General features: G+C 29.4%; 6 protein-coding genes across 6 annotated transcripts; 4 read left to right on the forward strand and 2 right to left on the reverse strand.

The window, feature by feature from the left end:
- Positions 1-9,440: 9,440 nt before the first annotated feature.
- On the reverse strand, positions 9,441-10,001 carry GO595_009132 (uncharacterized protein; the record flags this gene model as incomplete). The annotated part of the gene is made up of 1 exon (XM_067922784.1): positions 9,441-10,001. One exon carries the CDS (start codon positions 9,999-10,001, stop codon positions 9,441-9,443), a length of 561 nt encoding a protein of 186 aa, XP_067770650.1.
- Positions 10,002-18,483: 8,482 nt separating this feature from the next.
- Positions 18,484-18,783, forward strand: GO595_009133 (Transposable element Tcb1 transposase; the record flags this gene model as incomplete). Its single annotated transcript, XM_067922785.1, has 1 exon — positions 18,484-18,783. One exon carries the CDS (start codon positions 18,484-18,486, stop codon positions 18,781-18,783), a length of 300 nt encoding a protein of 99 aa, XP_067770651.1.
- Positions 18,784-19,558: 775 nt separating this feature from the next.
- GO595_009134 (AdoMet-dependent rRNA methyltransferase spb1) lies at positions 19,559-21,733 on the forward strand (the record flags this gene model as incomplete). The annotated part of the gene is made up of 1 exon (XM_067922786.1): positions 19,559-21,733. The coding sequence occupies one exon, from the start codon at positions 19,559-19,561 to the stop codon at positions 21,731-21,733; it is 2,175 nt and encodes a 724-aa protein (XP_067770652.1).
- Positions 21,734-22,653: 920 nt separating this feature from the next.
- Positions 22,654-23,688, forward strand: GO595_009135 (uncharacterized protein; the record flags this gene model as incomplete). The annotated part of the gene is made up of 1 exon (XM_067922787.1): positions 22,654-23,688. One exon carries the CDS (start codon positions 22,654-22,656, stop codon positions 23,686-23,688), a length of 1,035 nt encoding a protein of 344 aa, XP_067770653.1.
- Positions 23,689-24,495: 807 nt separating this feature from the next.
- GO595_009136 (Leucine Rich Repeat family protein) lies at positions 24,496-25,869 on the forward strand (the record flags this gene model as incomplete). Its single annotated transcript, XM_067922788.1, has 1 exon — positions 24,496-25,869. The coding sequence occupies one exon, from the start codon at positions 24,496-24,498 to the stop codon at positions 25,867-25,869; it is 1,374 nt and encodes a 457-aa protein (XP_067770654.1).
- A 562-nt stretch (positions 25,870-26,431) lies between these two features.
- Positions 26,432-27,046, reverse strand: GO595_009137 (Myb-like DNA-binding domain containing protein; the record flags this gene model as incomplete). The annotated part of the gene is made up of 1 exon (XM_067922789.1): positions 26,432-27,046. The coding sequence occupies one exon, from the start codon at positions 27,044-27,046 to the stop codon at positions 26,432-26,434; it is 615 nt and encodes a 204-aa protein (XP_067770655.1).
- Positions 27,047-27,899: the final 853 nt, after the last annotated feature.

Raw genomic sequence — 27,899 nt, forward strand, 5'->3', positions numbered from 1 at the left:
CAATTTCTATTTCTGAAAAAATGAATGTAAACTTTCAAGTGGTGAACCCTGTACAACTCTGAAATCAGGATTGTTATTTATATAATGCCGAATTAAATCAAGTTCAAGTGATTTACCATATATATCGTATATAAAATTCTCTATTGCTAGATAATTTTATGGATTATGTTCTTCTACACCTTGCTGAATATATTTCTTTACATCTTCGTGTTATTCTGGTGTTAGTTGAAGGGGCCATCCGATTAAAATTTGTTCATTATTTGATTGCGTTAGGTGATGCTGTATTTAAAAGCTTAATATATGAGTTTATTGAACCATTAACTATTATTTATAGTGTCTGAGCCTGTGCTTTCTTTTGTATCTCAAAAATGATCAAATGTTGGGCTATAACCGTCTGTATATTTTCCTGGCTTGTTTTTCGGCATGTTTTCCTTAATACAACTTTTTGTATGAAATTCTCATCTCAGATTCAAAGTTATTGAAAAATCATTTTTTAATTGACTTAAAATTCTTCACAATATCCACTTTTTCAATAGCCTATCGAAAATGGCACGGTTGTACAAAAGATCCTATCAAATCATTATTAAATATTTGATTGAATAATTCCATTTTGAATATTTGATAAGCTTGATTTAATCATTCGAGTGTTATATATTGTAAAGGATTTTTAATAGTATAATGATATTTTTCATTAATAAATTTATGAATTTGTTTTTTAAGTAAATAATGATATTAATTATATACAGTTATAGTCAAAGTAATTACATTTTTCCCTTTCACGATAGAAAAAAAAGGTTTAATATTTATAGCGATAAAATCACAATCTTCAAATTCTTCTTGAGCAAACCACGTATAAAGAGCTTTCATAAAATATGATGAAGTGGCAGCATGCTTCTATATTATTATTATCTTGATATATAAGAACAAAACAGACGGTTGACACCCCAACCGTAATTTCTTATATAAAATATTCATTCAATTTCATCTATCGGAGCGGCTTCCAGTTGTTTACAATATAATAATACAATCAAAATTTATTAAAAGTTAAAATTAGAAGATCCATTTTGAAATATATTTATTTCGTACACATAGATTAAATCCAATTCATCATAAATATAATAAATTATATAAATTTATTGATTATCTATACAAAGTATAATATTAATATATATTAAATCTCATTGTTGTGAACTTAATAAACCCTCAGAATATAATATATTATATTATATAGTTTTTTATATAATAAAATACGGTTTTAAATTTTGTTTTTATATTTAAATTTTGAAAGTCATGCAGCTTCCAGCTTGAGCCATTTCTACTGCAATATATCTAGTAAAACACATGGAGAACCGTCTTTCATGCGCTTTGATGACTGAATCCTGGATTCCTTGAAGAGAAGCTGCATGTGCTCCCCCCTTTCGAAATGAGTGTGAACTAATGTTTTGACATTAAATGCCTAAAACCATGAGAAATTTATGTAAATGTGCTCTATATGATTGATTGCTCATTGAAAAAAATTTTGTGCCAAAGTGGTGTTTGCTGAGATGTAAAGGAATCCACGTGAAAGGGGAATAAGGAGTTTCAGTTTTTGTTATGTATACCGGTACACCCGATCCATCTTGGTCTGTTTTACTAGACCGAATTATAATTGTAATCAATTCATTGGTGACAACCAGATCATTTCTATTTAATGCGGTGCACTCTGAGATACTAAGAAATCCATAAAAGCAAATACTACACATGGAAATGAGTTCAAATTGTTCTTGATTATTAGCATCAATATTATTTGCCATAGTGCACATTAATTGAGTGGAAATTGGTGATTCCGAATTTGGATTTGACCCCCAATGCATTGTGTTATTTATACCCCGTGGTCAACCAAACAAACTCTTTTAAAACTTGTTATTAAACTTTTTGAGTCGTTGCCTCAAAAAGTTTGAATGACAATATTTTACATTCTGGCTATTTATTAAGTTTACAACAATGAGATTTCCATTATGCGGCGCATAATGTTAATATGTGTTCACATATTGCATGCGAAATTTTTATCTTGGAATTTTCAATATCTCTATCAGTTGATATTGTATTGTAAGAGGAAAAGGTACTTCACGTTCCTAAAACGATCGTATTCAATTGCAATAGTAAAAATGTCAAAATATTTCGAATGATGAAAAAAGGAAGCAAAAATATCGATTAATAATATTTGATGCTTATTCAACAAATGCAACAGCAATTCCTCCTCAAGGCGGTTCCCAAAATACAAGAAATAATTCAAATAATAATTTTGATGGCTATATTATAAATTATTTGTAATTTATTTTGATTATAAGACATCTTTTTAAATGAAATAAACGCAGTATCAAAAGTAATAAAGAATTCGAGAGAAAAATTGGATGTTTTGTGACTATTTTCTATTAATATGGTAAATAAAATAATTGCAAGTTATTTGGAAAACTTCAATTTTAATCATACATTTTTCTTGTTTTGTAAAGAGGCAAAAATAGATGAAAATGAAATTCAAGAAGAGCAGCTTTTTGAATGTCTACAGAATTCATTATTGTTAATGAAAAATGAAATAGACATCAATGTACATAAAGATGTACTAGATGACTTTGATAATAGACTTGAACTTTTTCCAAAAATATTATTATCAAATTGAAAGCTATATTGGAGGTAGGTTTAGTATCCCGTAAAGACATTTGTGCAAGATTCAAATGCTCTAATTCTACCATTCCAAAAGTTTTTCAAAAATTTGGAATTAAATATCCAAAACTTAAGAAAGGAAGGAAATCAAAATATGTTGATCTGAAAATGATTGACACGATTTCTGATTATACCAGAAAATTCCGGGTTGGTTATCAAAGGATGACTGATGTTCTTATACGAAAGGGTTACACAGTTACTGAAAATGAAGTCAAACGGATATTTGAAATTGAAGAACTTTACTTATTCGAGAAGGAATATAAACCAGATAATGTTCATGTTACCCCATTTGTAAATCAAAGACCGATAACTCAACAATCGGTGAAATTGTGGATGAATATAATATGTATTGGCCTCACACAGGTCTTTACATGATAAACAAAAAAAAATGGATTAATTTATGGAATTGAATGCAATTGGATCGATTTGTATTCAATTGTTTCAATGTATTTTTTTAAATGCCGTTTGCTGTTTTTTGTTTTTTCTCTTTTATTTTGATCAATAATTAATTTATAGAAATGACATAATGTATTTTAACACTAAAATAAGGATATATGATATTATAAAAGAATTTTTTCATTCAAACTTGTTTTGATAAAGCTTGAGATTAAGAATGGAAACGACGATAAACAAAAAAATTGAGAAATTTACGAATGGAATTTTTAAGTAAGATGTTCAAAACCGAATATCGTTCCAAAATATGGCAGCGGTTTTATATGCATTCAAAAAGTTGTATTTTTGAATCAAAAAATCACTATTTTTGTGTTCAACTCAGTTCCAAAATGCAAGAATTAAAGAATGCAATTGAAGGATATAGATCAGGGCACTATGAAATTATGCCAAAAGCGGAACAATACCTTATTAGTTTTATCAAAGGAGAACCTAATGCACTCATAATACTTGCAAATCTATATCTTCAAGAAAATGATATATATATACAAAAACTATGCTTAATTCTGATACTAAATTGTTTAAGATATAAGTATCAAGAAGATGTATCCAATGTTTATGTTTTTCTTCAAAATTTTGGCATGCAAATCATATCTCGATCTACATCTCAAGACTATGCACTAATATCTAATATCTTTACATTCTGTCTTTCACGTATTCCATTTGATCCACCCAATTTTTCGGAAGAATTATTTCCATTATATTTCCATATCATTAAAGGAAATTATGACACAGAACTTAAACTCCAACTTCTTGATTGTGGTCTTTCCAAAACAAAATATGGAAGATTTCTTTTGCCATATGTTCATAATGTTATTCAAGAATCTTTTACGAACAAACCACCCAATATAATCTTGAAAGGAATTAATTCTTTATGTGGTTGGACCAAGAAACTTGAGAAAGAAGCTCTTTCCAAATTTGAAGATTTATTTTCGTTTACTTTTATGATATGTCAAAACTTATCAAACTTCGATATCAATTTTTCTACTAAGTTTTGGGCATTTATAAGTTTTTGTAATTCTAATGTCCGCCCTAATTTCATGCCGATAGCATATCAAATGTTATCTTCTTCGACTTATTATGATCTTACCTCGATATTATATCATTATCTTTTGAATGAAAAAATCAGTGAAGAGCATTTACCAATTTTAACGCATACTTTTATGATTTTAGAATCTGATCCGATCAATCATGATCCTTCACGTTATGCCCTTTTTACTAATATAATCTTTGTGGACAAAATCCTTGGCTTCATTACTAGTTTAATCAGCACGAACAATGCCAACAATTATTTAATATGTTTACGAATCATACTTCATCTAGTTGAATCATCTATGGTCCGATATGAGCCAATGTTTCCAACATTTTTAGAAATTACTGTTAATTTAATTCTCGTTAATAAAGAATGTCAAATTGAATGCTATAAAATATTAGTTGAATTATGTTTAAGAGATATAATTCATTATGACTTTATCTCATTAGCTAAAACATTATTTGTTAAATCGCTTGAATCACAAAACTTAGAATTCATTGAATTATCATTTAATTTCATACATAAAATACTTCGGATAACACAAGATTATAAATATTATGATTTGATAAATGAAGAAGATGATGATTTTCTCTTTTTCTTTAATAGTGCAAATAAAATTCCAGATCAAGTTTTACCATTTTATTTAAAGATATTATCATCATCATTCTCATTAACATATAATTATAAAGAAGAGAAAATTGTTGAATTATTTCAATATTTAAACGCAATTCATAACATATGTAAACAAAATGATAACGAATTTACAAAACGTGTTATGATAAATCTTTCATCTTTTATATTAAAGTTATATATTTCATATCCAAATATATTTAATGAAACTATTGCGGAATCAATTCATCTATTAATGACGTGTTTATTAAGTAAACATTGTACAGGTTTTATTTCTAAGTCATTGGAATTATTCATAGGTATATTAAAATATAAATCATTTCCATTGTTACGTCATTATTATGAAAGACTTTATCATTTTCAAGAGAATTATATGTCGCCGAATTTAATCAGTTTCATATCATATATCTTAAAATATGAGAAAATCGAAGAAAGTCAATATCTGATCAAAATAAGAAATAATGTTGAGAAATATTTAACAATTGTTGGTTTCCCATCATGGGTTTTCTATTTAAATAGTTCCATGAAATGTATTTCGGAGTTATCTTCTGAATTTTTATTTTCGTTCATTAAGACTCATATAATTGGACAGTGTAATTTAATATTAAGTTCCGAGCAATTATTTAATATTTTGCCCAAATTATTTTCGACGATTTGTTGCAATAAATATGATAAATATAATATTACATTACCTGAAGAAGAACGAAATAAACGACAAGAACTTGTGGATAAAATATTAAATGATTATATAATAAAATACCTTATAATTGGAATGAATAACAAAGATTTATATCAAAGACAATATAAAGTCTTTTATAACTTAGCTTATATATTAGCTAAACATCAACAACCTTTTAACTTAACATTCTTTGATTTCGTAAAAAATAATCGTAATATTGTTGACGATGAAATCTTATTAATATCACATATAACGAAATTAATATCGAAATCGAAATTAGAGGATGAAAAACGTGTTAATTTCATATATATGTTATTAAAGGAAAAATTAAAAAATCAAATTGACGACGATGAAAATCAAAGTACAATATATTCATTAATAAGATCTTTTGCGAAAGTTTATCCAAATTATATATTAAATGACCCTGAAATGAAGAATTTGATATTTTTGCACTTTAATACTATTAAGGAACAAAACAAAATGTTTTGTTATTACGAATTGTTACTTTGTTTCTTAATATTATTAAATAATGCTCCAGTATTCTTTAATGAAACAATGTTTACAAATCAATTCGAAGTTTTCGATTTATGTTCACAAGTTTTTCCTTATTATTTAATGTACACAAATTGCGCATTGAAAAATATTTTGTTGTTTTACGCAAACCATAGAGAGGCAAAGGAAATAACTTTTAACGCGTTGGATAGAATGTTCCGAAAAGGTGTAAACTGCAGAGAGTGTTTCAGAATACACATAAAGTTGTTCAACGAGGCAGTGATGTGTCTGAGGTCAATCGTGGAAGAAGAACCGCAGAAGTTTGAGGGAACAAACGCAATGAATTACTTGAATATGTTTTTGGCAAATTAATTAATAAAAAATAATTAAATAGGATATAGAAATTGTGTTTTAATATTAAAAAAGAGGCACCGCGGCAGAATGTCAAAACTGTATATAATTTTAAAATATAAATATTTGCATGTAAATATATTTACTATGATAATTCCTATCACTTCATAATTAATAACTTTTGAGATATCAAATTGATAATACTATAGATTCGATAATACACATAAATCTAATAAAAATAACTTTGCTGATGATTTAATGAATTATTCTACACATGTTACTAATGCGAATAGTGTATCATTTTGTTTATCAGATGATTCTGAATGGCATGTAATAATGCCATGGAAAGATTGTAATAAGTTAAACGAAGCTATTTCTAATAAATATTCGAAGAAGCCAAATGTATTAATACCATTTCTCAAATTTACAAAAGAATTTTATAATTTAGATTTGAAAAGTTTTTTATTTTGTTCGATGATATACTTAATTGAATATTATTGTATTAATGAATTTATATATAAAAAATTAAAATATCATACAATACATATGAATTATATATTAAATTCAATATTACAAACTTCATTATTAATCGAAACATATGAACTATATCAAAGTGATGAAATAATTGTTGCAAATTCTATTGAAGAACTTTCTGAAAAATTACAAAATTTCGAATTTTATCAATTCTTTTATCAAAGAATTTCATATGAGAATTAAAGCCTAAATCAATCTTTGAATTAATGGAAGAATTTCAACTTTATATTTATACATTAACACGTATGCCAATTAATTATGCACCACAAAAGGAAGAAAACATTGAAAACAAAGCTAATCATCTTAAAGAACAAATCATGAAATCATTTAAAGAGAAGATCATAATGTATAAAGGCAATGAAAATGATAAAAATAATAACGAAATTGAACAAGAAGAAGATGAATGTATAGTTTGTCATGAAAATTCAGATCAACCATTATATTCTCCATTATTTTATTATGATTCATTCTTACCATTGATAGTTCAATCACAAAATCATAAAGATGCATTTATCTATATTTCTAAATCATTTTGTATATGTACACATACAATGCATAAGAATTATTTTGTCTCACGAACTAAACGATGTTCAATTGATCGATGTAATCGTAATAGTTTATTGCCTAAAATCCCATTTGCATATGATAAAAACAATGAACAAATTCAACATATAATAATATATATAAAAGATTTTATCAAAGAAATATTTCATGATAATTTCGAAGAAGCAGTTATATAATTATCATCGGAAATTATATTATTAGAAAATCGATTTTCTAATTTTTTTAAAATATAGTTTCCAAGTCTTTTTTATATAATATAACAAGGAATGATAGTTATTGATTATGAAATATCAAAGAATTATCCATTTCAACAATATTTAAAGTTTTGTCTACAACAAAAAATAAGAAATATTCAAAAGATTTAAAAATTGAGCTTGAAAATTGTTACTAATATATGTTAATATTTTTATTTTATATAAAGACACATAATATATTTGAAAGAATATTGGAATTTATGCTAATCATAACAAGCAATCTATTAATCATCCAGACTCTGAAATTTCAGAATCTTTAAGAAAATTACCAAAGCAAAAATTGATATATTCAACATTTAATGTTTAACAAGTTTTTGACAAATAAATTCAAATTATTTTTTCATAAATTATTTCGAAATCAATTTTTAATCACAGAATTGAAATAAAAAAAAAAAAAAAAATTTTATTAGGTCTGAAGATATTTTTACCTTTTTAAATGATTTATCATTTGTTGCGCTGCTTCATCATGACCTAATATATTGCATAACATTTCTTGCTTCTTTTAATAACTTAAGGTTATTTATTCTTTTGTATCCGATTGCTATTACGTCGTGAATATTTCTTCTATTTATGTATGGGTTGAATTTCCTCGAGCAGTGCTGGCGGTATTGCCTTGATGCATGCACAAATGCCATAATGAGTTCGTCGTCGATGTTATATTTCCCAATTAACAAGACACTCGCAGCAAAATTATCGAACTCGATCAGTTGCAATCTTTCTATATTCGTATCATTTGCTGCATAAAACATCTTCGCATAAGCTCTGTTACAATTACATAACGAAGTATACAAATGATTTGCATATTTTACATCTTCATCATTTTCGATGTTTAAACATTTCGATATATCTCTAAATGTAATTAAAATTTGTTCCAATTGTTTGCAATGTTGTTGTTGCTGAACATTACTTACGTCGAACATTGTCGCACAAATGGTTGAACATCTCTTTTGTCAGAACTGTTCATCACTATGTTAAACAATGTAACAAACATTACGTCAAAGATTTGCATCATTTGCACATTACAATTTATGAATAATTGTTCTATTAAAATGGCACTTGCGTAAATTACTTTGTTGTTTTGTGCCATTAAGCATTGTTGTGTCAATGTTAAACAATAATTTATTTGTTCGACAGTAAGATACTGCGGCAAACATTTGACTAATGCTGCTAATGTCATTAAGCCTTCTTCATATATAACATAATATTACGTTTGTAACAAATCAAATATTAATTGTATAACACAATGACATATTTCTTGTGTAATATGCGTCTTAAGTTTTAATATGAATTCTGTAATTATTGAACATATCCCTGATTGATATGTACACTTAATGATTTCGGAGCTTATGAATTCATTTGATTTACTTAATGTGTCACATGTCTGTATAAACAATTCAAGTAATTGGTCGTTATTACTATTATTCATATGCGATATTAAACTACATATTGATTCAGTGACACATGAAATAGCATTTGTTATTTTACTTTCTTCATCTTCAATTCCTATAACATAACTTAACATAATTTGTAACATTAAATAAATTCTTTCGAAGGATTTCGGTATCAATAATGCGCCAACTAAATAATTTAATAATAAGGAATATCGTTCAATGATTATCAGTGGCATTTGTTCTGATTGCAGTTCATTTACTAATGGTATAATTCCTATTATTACTTCGAATCTTTGTGCTGAATCATTTGCATTATTTATAAATGTTGGATAAAACTTTAATATCATCGAAAGTACAAATTACGCTGTTTCTCGTAAGTGTGCGCAATATTTTGGAGTACAAAAGTCTATAACATAATCAAAAACGTTACCTAAAAATGGTAAAAATATTACATTATTAATTGGGTGTTCTAATATCGAATAAATAAGCAGCAAAGCTGTATGACAATGTACCCAACTTTGCTGCTCTTTAATCAAATTTATTATTGTTTGCGAACATTTCTCAAATACTATTTCGGGCTCTACTTTATAAATGGACTGTAACGCAGTAGTTGCACGCATATGCGGAAGCTTATCACCGGGATCTTCAATTGAAACATCGTTAGGATCAATTGACTGTAAAATGTTAATGAAGATTTCGAAGTAATTTTCAATGACTGTTCGTGATAAATGTAAAAGATCGCATTTAAATGTCGGCCGATTTTGATACGCATATTCGAACTGCGCAAGGTCTTGCCAAAACGTGATTGACACGCATTGATGCTCGGGATTGCTCATGGCCATTCCTCTTAATACGCAATTGCTTATAATGCCCATAAAACTTGGCGAAAGTGGATAATATTTCTTAATGAGAAGAAGCATAATGTTATGAAGTGTTTCAAAGAGTTTTATGTTTGGTGTGAAAAGTGACGATTGAATGCTTTGAAGAATTATCGAAATTTTTACTTCGGCATTGTCATCAATTATCTTGTCCGAAAGATGAAGAATGGTAAAATATATGGCATCACATGCAGATTCACGAACTTCAGAAATTTGATCTGGAATACTCAATATTTTGAAAGAGGCATCAAAAAATGTTGGCATAGATTGGAATGTGCGCATCTGTTTTAAGCTCACTTTCAAAGTTGGGTAAATTGAGAATGTTAGAATAAATATTGAAAAAAAGAAGTGAGAATACTGGAATTGGATGTGGAAAGACTACTGAAAATTTCTTGAATACCATCAACCCATTGACCTCCTTCAATTCCAAATATATAAGAATAAATTTGGCACGAAACATTTCGAATAACAGTGTCGTTTTCACCAATTGTGGTGGTAATTAACCTTTTGAGGTTAGGAATAAACCCATTAAGAGACCATATATTATTTACAAGAATATTTCGGCGCTCTGGCGTTGCGGGATTTAATAAATATGATATAATTTTTGCTGAATAACGTCTAGTTTCATTCGGGTTGCTAGGATTTGCAAGTAAAAAACAAAATTTTTGGATATCATTTGGATGGTTAATAAGTATATCATTACTTATTGAATTTACTTGATCATAAGCTTCTCTATCAATAAGACTTGCAAGCACATATAAAATTTTACTGAAATTTTGTGCTTCATTCGAATCATGATTTGGAATAAGTTCTTCATATCCCAAAGTTTCATTAGTACCTTGTAAAGCATTAAGGTTAGAGTACATTTTGTTGTGTAACAAAAATAATTATGGATATAAGAGGTTATGGTAAATTTTCTCCAAATTCATTGAGATGACGTTATGTTATCTGACATGTGGCGTGAAATAATACCGATATGATGAACGTTTATATTTTTCCTAAAACAGAAAGAAATTGCGATTTTGAACATAAGCATACACAATGCGAAGCGCATTCTTGTTTATAAAACATATGTTTTATTTATACTTCTTCTTCTACTTCATTATCTAATAAACTATTTAAAAACATAATTAATCGGGCTATTATCCAAATTATGGAATATATATCTTTTCAAATTTTTAGCTTGAGGCAACAATTGTAACAAATAAATAACAATTGGATTTGTCAATGAAAATGCATCAGGACTTCGATATCGAAGCACCTTTTCTCACAGAGTTTGGTGACCTAAATGCCTTTGCGAAAGGCGGGGTTGGAGTATTTCCCTCGAAGGCCTCCTCTTCCTTTCCCTCTATCCAAATTTTGAATACTGGGGTATCCCCACAATTATCAATAATTTCAGTGAACCAAGCCATGTTATCAACTGGAATATAGGTAAACACGTGTAATGGGTTTATGTTGTCGAGAAGTTAGTCGGAAATCTTTCAATAAATTATAAATAAATGGAATCGTGGTTAATATTAAAACTCTAGATTGTTCATTAAGAGAATTATTTAATATGTATTCTATGATTCTCATTTTATATGATGGACCAACAAGTCCTTCATTACAAAATCATGTTCAATTGAAGGTATCATAAATGGGTGCTGAAAAGTATAATACAACGCGTTATAAAGTCGTAAGAAATATCCTTCAAGAATATCATCTTTATAAGCCATCGTATACTAATTTATTACGTATCATCTTTTGGAAATTTGTTAACGGACATTCTATGGCATAATAGTTGATTTTGGATTTGTAGTCAGTAATTGCTTCTGGAGGACAAATACTTGAAAATTCCTTAAGTGCATTTTGCGTTTGAATTGAGAAGGTTACACTATCTTTGACATCCTCTGTTAAAAAATTGTCATAAATTGCCTGTATCGTCGACAGAATAAATTGTTAGGAAGAAAGTTATAACTTATCATGTTCAGTGAGATTTATATCATCATTAATTTTGTCTGTGAAGTAATAAAAAAGGTTATACGGAAATGAATATTTGAGAAGTATTGTATGTCTTCTTCTAAAGTTTCTCGTTTGATAAATAACATATGTTATTTTAATATATCTTCAGATTTATAAAAATCAAGCTTGCGAATAATCGAACGATTACGTCCGATACCATCACATTGCAATGAAAACATGGTTTTACTACTTTGATAATAATCATACAATTACGTAAATTATTATCATTATCAAATAAAAAAAAAGAAATGGTCCTGCATCATTATATTGGTTATGAAGTAATTGTACAAGTGACGCTGTAGAAAATTTTGTGCCATCTGTAAATTCATCTGATATTGAAGGAACAATTGATGAATTTAATTTAAAAAAAAATAATTTAATTGATCAAGTTCTTGAAACCTAAGATGCTTGTAATTAGGATTTGAAACGTTGGAAAATTTGTTGTAATTCTAGTTCTATGAGCTACCAGGAAAGGCTTGTTCAAGTACGTTTCTAATGTTAAATCTTCATATGAAAGATGAGACCATTTTGTTACAAATTTTCCATCTTCAAATTTTACCATTTTATCAGGTATATCATAAGCTGGATCATAAAATGGTTGTGTTGTCCTTTGAAGAGATTCATTTGATTTGTATTCTTTTAATTTTTGCCTACCATTTTTATTTTGCTTGATGTCTTTGCCTGTTAACCATACTGATGATTGATAAGAATAATTTCATAATTTTTCAACTTAACAAAATATTCTTTCTTTCGCTGAAAATTTAATCTATGTTCTAAAATTTTATTAGTTCTATCTTCTTCCATTTCTTTTCATTTTAAAAATTATCATGTGAAGATTTAAAATATTTTGCAAGTATTAAAAGTCTTGAAGGAAATACATCAAAAAACCAGAACTTAAAACATTTAAAGACCATATGATTGTAAACATGCCATCAGTTGAAGAAATGCCAAGACTTCATTTTCTTCGACTTTTATGATTACTATAAATATTGATGCAATATTAATACCATTTGATTTCACTTTGGAAATTTATGATTTCTCAACAAAGCGATACACATACAATTTAAATGTTTATTATTCAACATATAAAGATAAATAGTACATTCCATTACATTGTAAAATAATTGGAACTCCACATATTGGGAACAAATAGCTGAATTAACACCAATTCTTCCAAGATCAGCAACAATTTCTACAAAACCTGATGATATTCAAGAAATATTTGAATATGCCATATCACAATATTTATATCATACATATTATTTTCTTTGATAATTAAATCGCATAAATTAACTAAAAAAATGAATATTAATTTTAATAATGCAACAAATATATATGTAGTAAATTTATCATATCTTGTATTAATTTTTAATAACGAAAATAACATTGGGAAATTGCAATGTATTCATATAACAGACAAATTCTTAGTACTACAAAAATTTTTTACTCCATTTGAGGTCAATAATCAAATGTCATCTAATGTAACAATGAAATTAGAAGTAATAAAATTTCATGTGAATATGTTCATGGATGTGAAACAGGAAATTTTAATAAAAATCAGGTATCTTTTAGAGTTAATATTGATGGCGAACAAGAATGTATAGCATTGGTTGGTTTTAATAATAAAGGTCAATAGTTTCAAGAATTTTCGATTTATCCTGAAATTGATGATTTAAATGAGTTAGAAATATCTTCAATATTAACTCCCTTTTCTACTAATTTTTTATTTAAAAGATCTCGTATTTCTTTACGTAACTTCAATTTATATTTATTGGAATTATTTACTCAAAAAACGAACATATGATCCAACATTTTAATCAGAACATGACTCAACATTCTAATCAGATTTTTCAACATGAAAAAAAATAAAAAAAGGAAAATCGTAAATACAGGGCAAAAAAGTGACAACAAAATTCAATGATTTTGATGATAACCAAAAAAACCGCAGGGCGAAAAAGTGCTAACCGAAAAACATTCTCAACATTCATTAAATATATAGGGGGTGCAAAAAGTCCTGACCCCACCCCCTTTTCTTGATCTCCTCTTGATCTAGAAAAATAAATTATATATAAATAAAACCTATAATGTATAAACTTAATGCATGTTTAAATATTTTTTAAAAATTTTATTTACATATTGAAATATAAGTGATTGAATTTTTTCCCCCATTCAAAATCGTCACTATTTTTAATCACAAAATTTAATGGAAAAGTCGGAGCTCAAAATTGTTGTCAAATATTATTTTCTGCAAAGAATGGGATATCAATCAATTAATAGGATAATAAGTACTGCTCTCCCTCAATCTAATATCTAACTTTCAAGTGTCAAACGCTGATGTAAAAAATTTTCTTCAGGTGACCTAAGTTGTAATGATTTACCAAGGAGTGGAAGGCCTAAAATTAATATAATTGATCAAATCAGAGAAATGCTTGAAGAACAACCATTCTTATCCGCATAATATATTGCAGCAGAACTAGGTCATTCATCAAATTGTATTAAATCTGTTTTAATTAATGACCTTTGTTTAAAAAAGTATCGAAGAAGGTGGATCACCCATATGCTATCCGAGAACTATATGAAAAAAAGGGTCGAGTATTCCAAATAAATTTTAGAAGAATTGATCAAAGCCAGAAAAAACTTATTTAATACAATTATGACTGGTGACGAGTCGTGGTTCTTTTATGAATATGAATATAGAGAAATGTATGCTGAATCACGTGATCAGGTGCCACCGATAGTATCTAAGAAAATTCAATCCAAAAAAACAATGATTACAATTTTCTTCAATGGGACGAAAATGCTATGTATTGATACATTACCTCCTAATTGAAAATTTAATCAACAATACTTCATTGATTATATTATTCCACAATTTCATGAAAATGTTGACTATGACAAGAAGCAGCCACATTTGTAAAACATAAAGATACATATGGATAACACCCCAATTCATTATGGGTCACTTGTTACTCAAAAATTAAGAGAAGAAAAAATTAATAGAATCCCTCACCCACATTATTCACTAGATATAAGCCAATGCGATTTTTGGTTTTTTGGAATGGCAAAGGAAAACCTAAAGGGTGTGGATATAAATTCAGAAGAAGATTTAAAAAATGAAATTATACGCATATTCGACGGTGTCACTTATGAGAAGAGCTTCAAATGGTGTTTGAAGCATGGATAAAAAGACTTGAATGAATGATTGAGAATAAAGGAGAGTACTTTCATAAATAAAAGTCAATAAAAAAAATATATCTTTTTTATTCATCGAAAAACGGGGGGTCATAACTTTTAGCACCCCCTATAATTGTGAAGTCTTATGAGACATTATCGATATGTCCAGAGCTTTTTGAGTTATGCTCTGAAATGATTGTATTATAAAATTCAATAAATTCGATATGTAAACTCAATTTTAGAATGACTTCACTTCACTCGAGCAATGGACTCTCAAGCATATCTTAATCTTTCAAAAGATGTTGAAACATAATCAATCGCTCCAAATACAAAAAAAAAATTATGAAGCACAACTTAGAAGATATGAGAATTTAGTTATGACAATCCCTTTAATTTTTTCTCCTTATGCTCTCACAGAAGCTGAAATACGGGCATTTATCGAATTTAATCGTTCAACACATCCTAGTACGACATATAATTACATTCGGCAATTCATTGCTGCATTTTCATATAAATTGAGAATAATGAGCAATCTTCCGAACATTACACAAAATCAAGACCCTACCCATTATGTTCATGGACTTCAGAGAGTAATGCAAGGAAAAAAATTTCATAATGCGAAACTTCCAATTTTACAAGAAATAATTGAGAAAATGCCTGATTGAATCACAAACGATCTCAAACAAATTCAAGGAATGTGCATAATTTCTTTATGTTTTTATGAGAGTTTCAGAGTGGATTAATTTGGATAGATAAGACGTTGATATCGATTTAAACGGCCGACTTGTGATCACATTAAAAAAATCAAAAACAGATCAATATGCATAACTAATATCATCTACACACATTATCAATGCCAATCACAATGACAGTTTGAAATTGGATACATTTCTATTCAAAAGCGGTGTATAACCGTCCAATTAATATTTATGTTTTGAATGAGAGATGAACATAGAAGAAAAAACCCCTCCAGAATTTATCAATTTTATTGCAGAGCAAGTTGGTAAAATTAGATTTGATCGATTTACATTATATATTGAAGATCAATTTGCAATTTTTAAAACACCTTATGCAATAAGCGAATCAAAGAAAAGAGAAATTACATTATATATTTGTTATGAATGCGAACTGAATTTATCAAGGAAGACAATTAGGTAAAGACCATTCTTTTCCATTTTCTAAAACAAATTGGCATAGCAATTTGTCCTCTTCATCTGTCCATGTGCTGATTGCTGCTCTATGCTTGTTTCTCAGATCTATAACTGCTCTAGCATTATAGTCGAATCTTTAGAGAGATTGATGCTTGGATCAAATTTCAAAATAAGTTGAGCATCATCAATAATTTGAAGCTCATTTTCACATTGAGGTATGGGCCCATTATAAGGGAAAGTATTTATTTTAATATATTCATTTATACACATTTTTACATTTGAAATACAATACTTAAGTCTTGAATCAGATTGTCTAGTTAAAGCATTTACTTGTTCCATTGTTAGTATATTATTCCATAAATGACGGCATAAATTTATCATTTCATCAATCGTTTGTGGTTCTGATTGTTTGGATAATCATTCTTTGAGCATTGCCCATACTACTTATATTGGATTCAAGTCTGGACTGTTTACAGACCAGATACCAAGTAAGTTGGTTCGTTTTCTTAACCATAACATTGTTTCTTTTGCCACATGATAAGGAGCATTGTCTTGCATTAAATAATATTCATCTTTTCTGTTCAAGATTCCAAGTAGTTGAACATTATGACAGTACTGCTCAGCATCAATTTCAACTGGGGAGACAACAAACTCTGACTTATAATTTATACCAATTGCACCGAAAATCATGATTTTTTTGGCTGTTTTGTTTCATTCACATAAATATTTTCAATTTACTGCCATGTTTTCTCCATCAATATGAATTATCTGGACAAAATTGGATTTTACAAACATCACTAAACACAATTTTTTTATTTTTTCCCTCGTTTTGTAACATAGAATAAGCGAAAGTAAGTCTTCTATCCAAGCATGCTTGAGTCATTTGAGGTCTCCTTTTGGGTGGTTTGAAAAAAAAAATGTAATTCATGTTTGATTATTGCAATAGTCGATATTTTAATTGATTTTTCTAAACTGCTCATTTGTTGTGAAACTTGCTTGCAAGTTGACCTTGGTGATGAGATGGTTATTTTATCAATGGGTTAATTCAGATGTCCCCAGGGGACAGTCCCAGGGGAGATATTTCCGGGTGTTCAATTTTTTAACAGTCATCGTGAAAATTTATGCATTTCAGCAGTGGATTTTTTTTCGAAGTTGGAGAAAACCGAATAAATTGAGTTTATCGGTAATACAAAAAGTTAAAAAGACGATTAAATTGCTTTAAAAAAAACACACTGATATCCTACCCATGAGGTTGAACAAAAGACACTTCCAATGTTTTATTTATTAAAAAATCGTCTAAAAATGTTTATTAGCACCACCAAATGGTCACTGCTTTTAATTGTGAATGTGTTTGATTCTGTGAATGTGAGCGTTGGCATCAGGAGTCATCCTTCAATTGGCGTTCCTTTGGATGCTTCCAAATCTCCAAATGTCTCTCTTTGATCTGTTACCAACGTCTAATAGATGATGTTGGTACTTTAGAAGAGGCACTGTTGGCGATGTGCCGTCCCAAAAATAATGCATTACTTGGAATTGTAATGTTTTTCAATGATGAACATGAATAAAATGCACAATCCTCATATATTTTCACTCTTTCTCCAAAAGAAAATGTCTCCAATGCGAACATGATTCAAATGCATAATTCCCAATCGATGTGACCGCACTCGGAATTGTGATATTTTTCAACGAAGTACATGAACCAAATACGTGTTCCCCAATTGCTTCACCGCTTACTCCAACGTGATTCATTATGAAACGAAAAAGTCATTTTTTACCAAATGTTTTGGAAAAAAATTTGATGCAAAATTATTATACGATCAATAACTGTTGATACAATGCCAACGCTTTTTATCGTTCTCTATCGTGCTTTCCATTATTTGAAACTGATTTATAACTGATATTTAATTATATCATCTGTATTTTTTATCATTCAAAAACGAATGGTTCATTGTGACATAAATAATATTTTATTATATTTTACCAAACAAATAATATTTTCTCATTATTCCTATGAATTTTGAATCGATTCAAATTCATTCCAAAACGAAGATTATTGAATATCATTCGGCTATAACTTTAAGAGTAATCTTTCCTTTTCTGATTCCACAGTCAACTCTGAAACATATGTGTTTGATGCCATAATTGGAAGTAATGTATTTTCTGACGCCGATAATGCATATGGCATTGGAAAGTGGGTTATGCAACAAGACAATGCAAAACCCCATATATCGAATGAAACATACATGTTACATGACGACTTTGGGGTGAACTTCATGGAAGATTGGCCTCCATACTCTCCCGATCAAAACATAATCGAGACAGTATGGGCAATCATGAAGAAACGCTTAGAGGCCAAACCATGCAAAACAATCGATGAGCTAAAGAAGATTATCCAGGATATCTGGATTCTTGAAACAATTAATAGGCTTGTTGAGGCAATGCAGAATAGAATCCAAGCATGCATTCAAGAAAATGGTTCCACTGTCCTTAATTATTGAGTAAACGAAATTCAATTTCACAAGAACGGTTGGAACGATATGCTTGAATTTGGGGTTTACATATAACTGTTAGCTGTAAACCCCTCATTGTTTGTGTTATATCGTTTCAACCGTTTTCGCTTTCACTATACATACAAATATTTGAGGCTCAAAATGGCGGAAATCCATATATGGCCATTTAAGAGGTCAGAAAATCGATGGGTAATTTGACTCATAGTTCGTTTTACTAATATTTTGGAAATCTCTGTTTTGGGCTAAAGAATGAGAATTTCGTGGGCTTAATGAGAAGCTATAGATATATATTATATTATATTTTTTAATTGTAATGATTTACAAGAAATTTATTCTGATGGCCAAAAAGTGCTCAAAAATTGATTTTTTATATATTTTTTGTTATGTGATTATTTTCAATCAAAATTTTTGTAATTGAAATAGTTTCGCACTCTCATGAGAGTTTCATGAAATGAGAGACATATTCAATTAAACCAGTATAAGCTTATTCAATTAAAATTGTTATTATATTGGCATATAATTTTTTTCTTTTTTTGGGATTTTTTATATGATATGTTATGCTTTTTTGCTTTTTGTTTGTTTGTTTTATTCATAATAAAGTCAGAACTAAATTTTTATTGTTGTTAACTTAATTCCTTCACAATGAAGTGAGGTAAAAAAGTGGCCACAAAATTTTGATCGGCATGAAAAAGAGTTAAAGCTAGGTCTGTTTGGATTTTGAATGAATATTCGGTCAATAGATTTTGTTCTTGGTCGTACAAAAATGGGAAAAACACGTGCATACAAGCACCGTCTTGATAAATATTATCACCTTGCACATGCTGTTGGTTATAGATCACGCGCTGCTTTCAAGCTCATTCAACTAAACCAACAATTCGACTTCTTAAGCAATTCTCATTGTTGTTTAGATCTCTGCGCTGCACCAGGTGGTTGGTCACAAGTAGCTGCAAAGTATATGCCACCAGATTCGATGATTATTTCAATTGATTTATCACCAATACGCCCAATTCCACGTGTAACAACCCTTCAAGCAGATATTTTATCTCCAAAAACTCATGCAAAAGTAAGAAAACTTATACAGGGCAATAGAGCTGATCTGATTCTAAACGATGGTGCACCAAATGTTGGTGCTGCATGGATAACAGATTCCACCAATCAACTTGATTTATGTTTAGCATCTGTTAAATTCTCAACGTTATTCTTAAGGAAAGGCGGTACCTTTGTTACAAAAGTTTTTCGTTCCGAGCACTATAATTCTCTTTTATGGGTTTTAAATCAATTTTTTGAACAAGTCATTCCCACTAAACCAAAAGCCTCACGTGACTCCTCTGCTGAGTTGTTCATAGTTTGCAAAGATTATAAAGCGCCAACTGTCATTGATCCACGGCTTCTAGATCCTCAATATGTATTTACAGATTTAGATGAATTAACTGCCAAAGCAGCTCCAAATGCTCAACTTACGACCTCTACTGCTATGGACTTCACTGAATGCACTGTATCTGACTTCTTAAAGGCAGAAAAGCCACTTGACATTTTGGACGTAATAAACGTTCTCAAGTTTGATAACGGTCCCCTTGGAACAGCTGCTGCTTCTCACCCAGCAACAACAGCAGAAATCAAAGAACTCTGCAAGGACATTAAAGTTCTTGGCCGTGCTGATCGTAAAGTTCTTCTTAAGTGGCGACGTACAATGCGTGAAGCATTAATCAAAGGTACTGAAATCCAAGAGCCAGCGGAAGATATTGATAGCGATGACATTGGTTCTGATGAGGAAATTAAACAAGCGCTTGAAACAATACGTCAAAAACGTCGTAAAGAAGAAAAAGCAGAACGTAAACGAAGAGAAAAGCTCAGAGTCCAACTATTAAAGCGTCTTCAAAAGAACACTGAAAACAAGCCAGTTAATGCTGATATGTTAGATCCACAAATACGATATGGAAAAATATATACACCAGATATACCCGAAGAAGAAGAAGATCCAAACAAAACATATGAACAAATAATGGAAGAAAACATTGATTATTATGAGGCACACAAAGATAAAACTCCAATTTCAAATGATGAAGATGGAGTATATATTGGACCCGTCAAATTTGCACGTCATGTTGAAATAGTTGAACCAGAAGAACCAACTCAAGTTAAATCCAAGAAATGGTTTAGCCAGTCCATATTTAACGAAGATGATGACGATGAATATAGTTCTGCTGTTGATGAAGATGAAAACAATGACAAAGAAGAAGTAGAAAGTGAAGAAGTAGAAACAGAAGCCGAAGAAGAAGCTCAAGAAAAAGCTGCGCAAGTAGCCGAAGAAGAATCATCGAAACTTATGGGACAAACAAGTAAAGATTTTGATGCAACTGCGTACAAAATGGCGAAAGAATTATTGTTACATCCTAATCGTCGCCAAGATATAATTAATGATTCATTTAATAAGTATTTACATGATGACGGAGATATCCCTGAATGGTTTGCGAGTGATGAAAAACGTTATAATAGGCCAATGATACCTTTGTCGAAAGATGATGTATTAGCATGGAGACAACATATGAGAGATATTAATCAAGTTGCAACGAAAAGAGTAATCGAAGCACGCGCAAGGAAGAAGAAGAAGGCTCTTCAAAGAATGAAATCTCTTCAAGAAAAAGCAGATGAAATCGCTGAAAAAGAAGGGCTCAACGAAAGATCAAAGCTCAGAATTATGGAAAGAATATTCGAAAGGGGAATGAAATCAATGAAACCTGCGCCAAAAGTTGTGGTAACGCAGAAAAGAGATGCAGGAAGACCAAACTTACCAAAAGGTGTATCATCGGGAAGAGTGAAAATTGTCGATAAGAGATTTAAGAAGGATTTGAGAGGGCAAAAGGCTTCCGCAAAGAGAACTGAAGGAGGATTCCAAAGAAAGAAGAAATCCGTTTATAGACACTCAAGGAAAAAGTAATAGAAATGATAATAATAAATTTGATAATAATATCTTAAAGTTTAAATGTGTGTTCTCGAATGAAAAAATAATTTTTATTTGTTTGGCTGTAGTTAAATAAACTAAACTTTATTTTTGGATTTTTTTATGATCGATTAAAACTTAAATGGACCCTATTTATATTAACTAATAATAAATAATATTAATATACATTATGAATATATAATATATATTATCAATATTCAATAAGAATGAAAGACTGTTAAATGAGGGAGGAAAAAAAACTCAAAATTTAATAAAATTGATAAATAACATTTATTTAGTTTAATTTATTGTATTAACGATGAAATATTGATTAGTAATGAAGTCTGGAATATTTTTCAAATATAAAATTATTTCTTCGATGAAGCTATATTTTTTGGAGTTCAAATTTCAAGAACCTTCAGGTACAGGTTCAGGCACATGATCTTGGAATTTTTGGACCCCAAAAACCTTTATTAAAGTTTTATTATTATAATAATAACATCAACGGATTAAATCAAAATTTTAGAAGTATAGTTCAAATCGTTAGCGAAAAGTGCATAAAGAATAGAATAAATTATGAAAGATTATCAAATATTAACGAAAGATAACAAATTGAGCAGCATAAAGACATCATTGAGAAAGATAAGAGATGCCTTGAAAAATCCCCATAACATACAAACTTTTGGATGCTTGATCAAGCATTTCTTCGGTAGTTCCCACTTTCCATAAACTATAGAATACCCAAACAAAAAAACCGTCACAAATTTTACATCAGCTGATTATCCCTTGTAATGGGAAATACTTTTACAAGGAAAAATATCACATTATTCTGCGTATTTTTAATTACAGCTCTTTTTTTATTCTATATATTATTTATGAGGAGAACATTTGTACGAAATAATACTCGAATTCCATTTATGTTGTCTTCAACTTTAAACACATCTCTCAAACGATATGTTGAAACATTACCATCAAGAAGTACAATGTTTGTTACTGGTCCTTATGAAAGTGGAAAATCTCAAACTCTTAATTTACTTGCAGAAGATCTTTTTACTAAACAACGCCTTGTTTTAAATCTTGATGCATTTAAATTCCCAACTGAAGTTGAGTTCATTTCGCACCTTAAAACATCTCTTCTTGATGGTCTTCTTAAACTTCGTCCATATTTATCAGCAGATATCCTTAAAGCTCTTAATCCAAAAAGCGTGAACAAATCAATTGCCTATCCACTAGGTCTTGACCCTCAACTTGGTCAAACATATCTTCGGATATCAAAATCCATTGATCAAATTCTTAACAAAGACAATACGATTTCCACTTATGGCATCTATAACTTCTTTTCTGTACTTCACAGCTTCGCCGACACCATTCGCCCGGTCATATTTTTACATTCAGGCGATACACTAATTAACACATCACTTTACCAAATCATTTCTTCTTCACTTTCTCGCAAAAACCTCTATACAAACTTTGTTCCCACTGTTATAGAGCTTCGTAATTCATTAATTCTTAATAACATTTCGCATCTTTCGTCATTAAACACTATTCGAATTGCATCTTCCCAAGATTTTAACGAAACAGCATTCGAAGTTCTCATTCGCTCTAAGATATTTAGTGCGTATGAACTTCGGAGAGTTTCTACGCGACTTGGCGCACACGGAGGTGCACTTGCACATGTTTATGAGGACTTAAAGTTCGGCGTAAACATTGACGATTCAATTGAGCATGAAGAAAATAGAATTAATGAAATAGTAAACAATGCTTTGACAAGAGCTGTGAGAAAATCGCAGCTCGTACAGAAGCTATGTAAAAGTTCTGATGGTGCTTTTGCTGGTGATATGGCGGATGTAACAAATTTGAAGAAATTGTTTGAAAAAGGACTTTTGTATACTGATGAAAAAATGCGCACAAAAGTTGCAAATAAAGCTGTAATGAAAGCATTGTGCACATAAATAAAATGGATATGGTTTAAAATTGGTATAATATTATATGAAAAGTTTTAGTTTTTGGCTTAACCACATCTTAATAGTTCTGTTTTGGAGAACTATTAAAAGTTTGGGTAAACTCTTAATTCCTAATGTACTCATGATTTTAAAATATCATTCTTATAGACCGCTTAACATCTATTTTAATTGGGATTACTGCAAAAAAAATAATGTATAATCAACAAAATTGAATCTATCGTACTCTCAAAAAGATCTAAATACAATTATTTTGCTTACAAAATTATCATTAATGACCCCCTGATCATTAAAAAACCCATTTTTTTTTTTTTTGAAAAATTTCAAAATACACCATTAACTTAATTAACACTAGCTTTTTAAACTACGGGATAATTTTTTGGAAAATGTAACAGGAAAGTGAGTCAGCCTTAAACTGAATTGTGAAAAATCGATTCTTTTATTCACTTCAAAGTTCTTCTTTAGCCAATGACACTTTTTAAATAAGCATTTAGAGAAATGGAGAAAAAACGTTTTCAACAAATCATTCTCCTTCTTCGTCGAAATGACCCAATCATTAATTCTCTTAACATGTCTTCCATTAAGTTAACAGATGAGATGACATCTGATTTAATCAGCGCTTTTCAAGAAAATCAATTTATCTCGAAAATAGTCCTACAAAAAAACGAACTATCTGCCACATCCATTCGAAAGATCTTTAATCTTCTCTCTACCAATCCCAAAATCACATATTTTGAAATCAATAATAATTCCATCGATGATGATTCAATTCAATTTTTATCCAATATTCTGAAGGGCATGCCACCTAATCGAGAACCAATTTCACTTATTCTTAGACAAAATACATTTGGACCTACTGGTGCCAAATATCTTGCTTCAGCTCTTGAAGCTAATGCTCCTATTCATTATCTTGACCTTCGTGAGAACAGTGGTATCAAAGACAAAGGTATTGAAGACATAGCACTTTCACTTTCCAATAATACTATTCTCACAGGCATTGATCTTATCAAATGTGGATGTGACCAACTTGGAGCAGATGCATTAGCACGAGCTCTTATGAGTAACCATACTATGTTAACATTACTTCTCCAAGATCCACTTAGTAATGGCGCGATTGATTCACTTGGAAGTCTTTTATCAGATCCGAAATGTTCTCTTCAAACACTTTACTTGTGGAAATGTCAACTTAATCAAGAATCACTTGAATTATTATGTCGAAGTCTTCGTAGTAACACATCCTTACAAACTCTTGCGTTATCATATAATTTTATCAATGATAATGCAGCGATATATATCAGCGATATGATATATCGGAACAAGTCATTAACGAAATTACAACTTGGTGCGAATCGATTTAATCCTCCATCAGCAGGATTCTTTGGTGTAGCATTAGCAAAAAACGACACATTAAAATTTCTTGATTTATCACGTAATTCATTACGTTCTGTTGGAGTATGGCCATTAGCAGTTGCGTTATTAAATAACAAAACACTTGAAACACTTGATTTAAGATATAATATGATTGATCCCGAAGGAATTAATTTCTTTTGTGAATTAATTTCGGGGAATTCTGCAATTAATGTATTAAAACTTAGCGGAAATAATTTTAATGATGAATCGATTTCTTTATTAGCTAAAAAACTTGCGCGTAACACAACAATAAAAGAAATAGAATTAAATGAAGTTGGAATGACATCAGTTAGTTTCGCTGCTTTATGTAATGCATTACAAATGAATAATACATTACAAAGAATATCTTTAAATAAGAATAACTTAACTGCAAATGCACTTGCGGCTTTTGCTAATTTATTAAAGGTAAATACTTCATTGTTGTTCGTGGGAATGTCTGAATGTGAAATCGATGATTGTGGTGCTATGTATATAGCTGAAGGAATCACTTCGAATTCTTCATTAAACGAATTGGATTTGTCGAAAAATCGAATTTTCGTGGATGGAATTAGAGCGATTTCTGACGCTGTAATGGGAAATTATTCACTCATGAAAATTAACTTAAAGAATAACCCGTTCATAAGCGTCGAGCAATCAAATTATAACGATTGTCATTACAATGGAGATATTGCTGATTTCTTGGAAAGAAATAATTATTATTTGCATAATTTGTTGATGAAGGATATGGGAGAATTGGCAAAGGAAAAGTGCTTTTATACTTAATTGGAAAATTTACAATAGAAAAAGAATGTGTGAATTATTTTTTTATTAAAAATTAATTAATTGTTTTTCTTTATAAAAAATTTTTAGTGACTAATCAAACGACATTTCTTGTTGAGGGAAAACGAGTTTTATTCATCTTTAATTATTTATATAGTAATAATAATAATATTTTATTTTAATTTATATTCTTATTAATCAATATCACAATATGTTATATTCTTAATTATTCATTAAGGAAAGAAAAAACAATAGAAGAAAAAAAAAAGCTAAAAGAAAAAGAAATCTTTATAATCAAAAAAAAAAACATCAAAAACATTAATTGAGTTGGTTGTTATAATATTTGTGAATGCTCCATGGAGAAACATAAATTGTGTTAACTATCTCACTAATGAAGCTAAAATATTTTAAATGAATATACAATAACATTCTGTATGTGATGCTTAAAATCTCGAGAAGCCAGATATGAACTCAAAAAGTTGGGATTAATCGAACAAATCCAAATATAACAAATAAAGATAATAATGAAAATTTTAATATATCAATCATTACTAAAGAAAGAAATTCAAGCATTTCCAGAAGGAGCTCCAACTTCATTTTTCTGGATCGAATCTATTTGTGCTTCAGGTGTAACACTTCCAGCTTGAACAACTGGTAAAACAATAGGTGTCATTTCATTTTGAGGTGGACCTTCATTGATCAATGCATGTGAAATTTCTGGGTTATCAATTTCTGAGAATGGATGTATTTTGGACTGTTGTAGAACTCCTACATTAGAGTTTGTTTCTGTGTTAGCTTCGTTTACAAGTTTATTTTCATTCTTTGAGTTGATCTTTTTCCAATTTCGTTGAAGCTTATTCCAATGATTTTTGATATTAATGTCTGTTCGGCCTGGAAAGAATTTAACCAATGCAGCCCATTTTTTACCAAATAAAGTGGTCAATTGCATTAGGTTTTTATCTTCTTCAAGTGTCCAACTAGCATGAACTACATCAGGTGAAAGATAGTGTTTCCAACGATCACGACACTGACGAGGTGTTCTATTATTAAGCATACTTGCAAGAAGATCCCATTGTTTAGCTCCATGCTGATTAACAAACTCTTGAATTTGTAAGTCTTCTTCTGCTGTAAATTTTCTTTTTTGACGTTTGGGTTTTGCTTGTGCTTCGTTGTTTTGCATCGAACAAGAAATCCTCCACTAACTATGTTTGAATTTTGCCGGGAAATAGAAACCACCTTTTGAAGAAAAGTATGGATCCTATTAATCGAATTGTCTTATTACAAATTTCAAATATTATATTAATTATTAAAGAAAAATTATTATTGTTTTTTTATATTATAATCATTTTATTTTTGAAATAAATTTTAAATCGAGATATTCATATTTGTATTTTCATTTTTTTCAATTAAAAATTATCGAAAACAGTTTTTCGAATTAACAACGATCAAAACAGAGCAGTGCTAACGTATTCTTAACGTACTATTATTTATATAATGCGAGTTGGAATGGAAGAATAAATTTATCTCGTGCAAATCATGATGATATTATTTATAGTTTTATATAAATGATAGATGCAACTATGTATATATCGTATATATTTATTCTATCAAAATCGTATGACGATCGCTACACGATGGTAGCATCAATATGTTTTCTGTGTCTTCTGATCGTTTTTTTCTGTTGTGAGAAAATATTCGTACGTTATTTTTATTGACAAAGTCTGTCTAATAATTAATTAACTAAAAGTAAATGAACCAATCCTGGGTTCCAGAAGAGATAAATTTTATCGCTGAAGAAAAAGTTTTTATTACTATATCCCCTCATTTTACTTCTCCAAAAATTCATTTTCTGTCTGGAAGTTATGGTCCATTTGAAGCTGGAATTCCAGTCAAAGTTCCAATGTGGCTTGCATTTTTTTTACAAAGCAGTAAATCTTGCACACTTATACCGCCTAAATGGATTACAACTTCTTATCTCAATAAACTTAAAAAAAATGAACGAGAAAATAAATTTTCGCTTACAAAAATGCCAA

The sequence above is a fragment of the Histomonas meleagridis genome (genome assembly GCF_020186115.1).
Source record: "Histomonas meleagridis strain 2922-C6/04-10x chromosome Unknown contig_86, whole genome shotgun sequence".
Classification (NCBI taxonomy): domain Eukaryota; phylum Parabasalia; order Tritrichomonadida; family Dientamoebidae; genus Histomonas; species Histomonas meleagridis.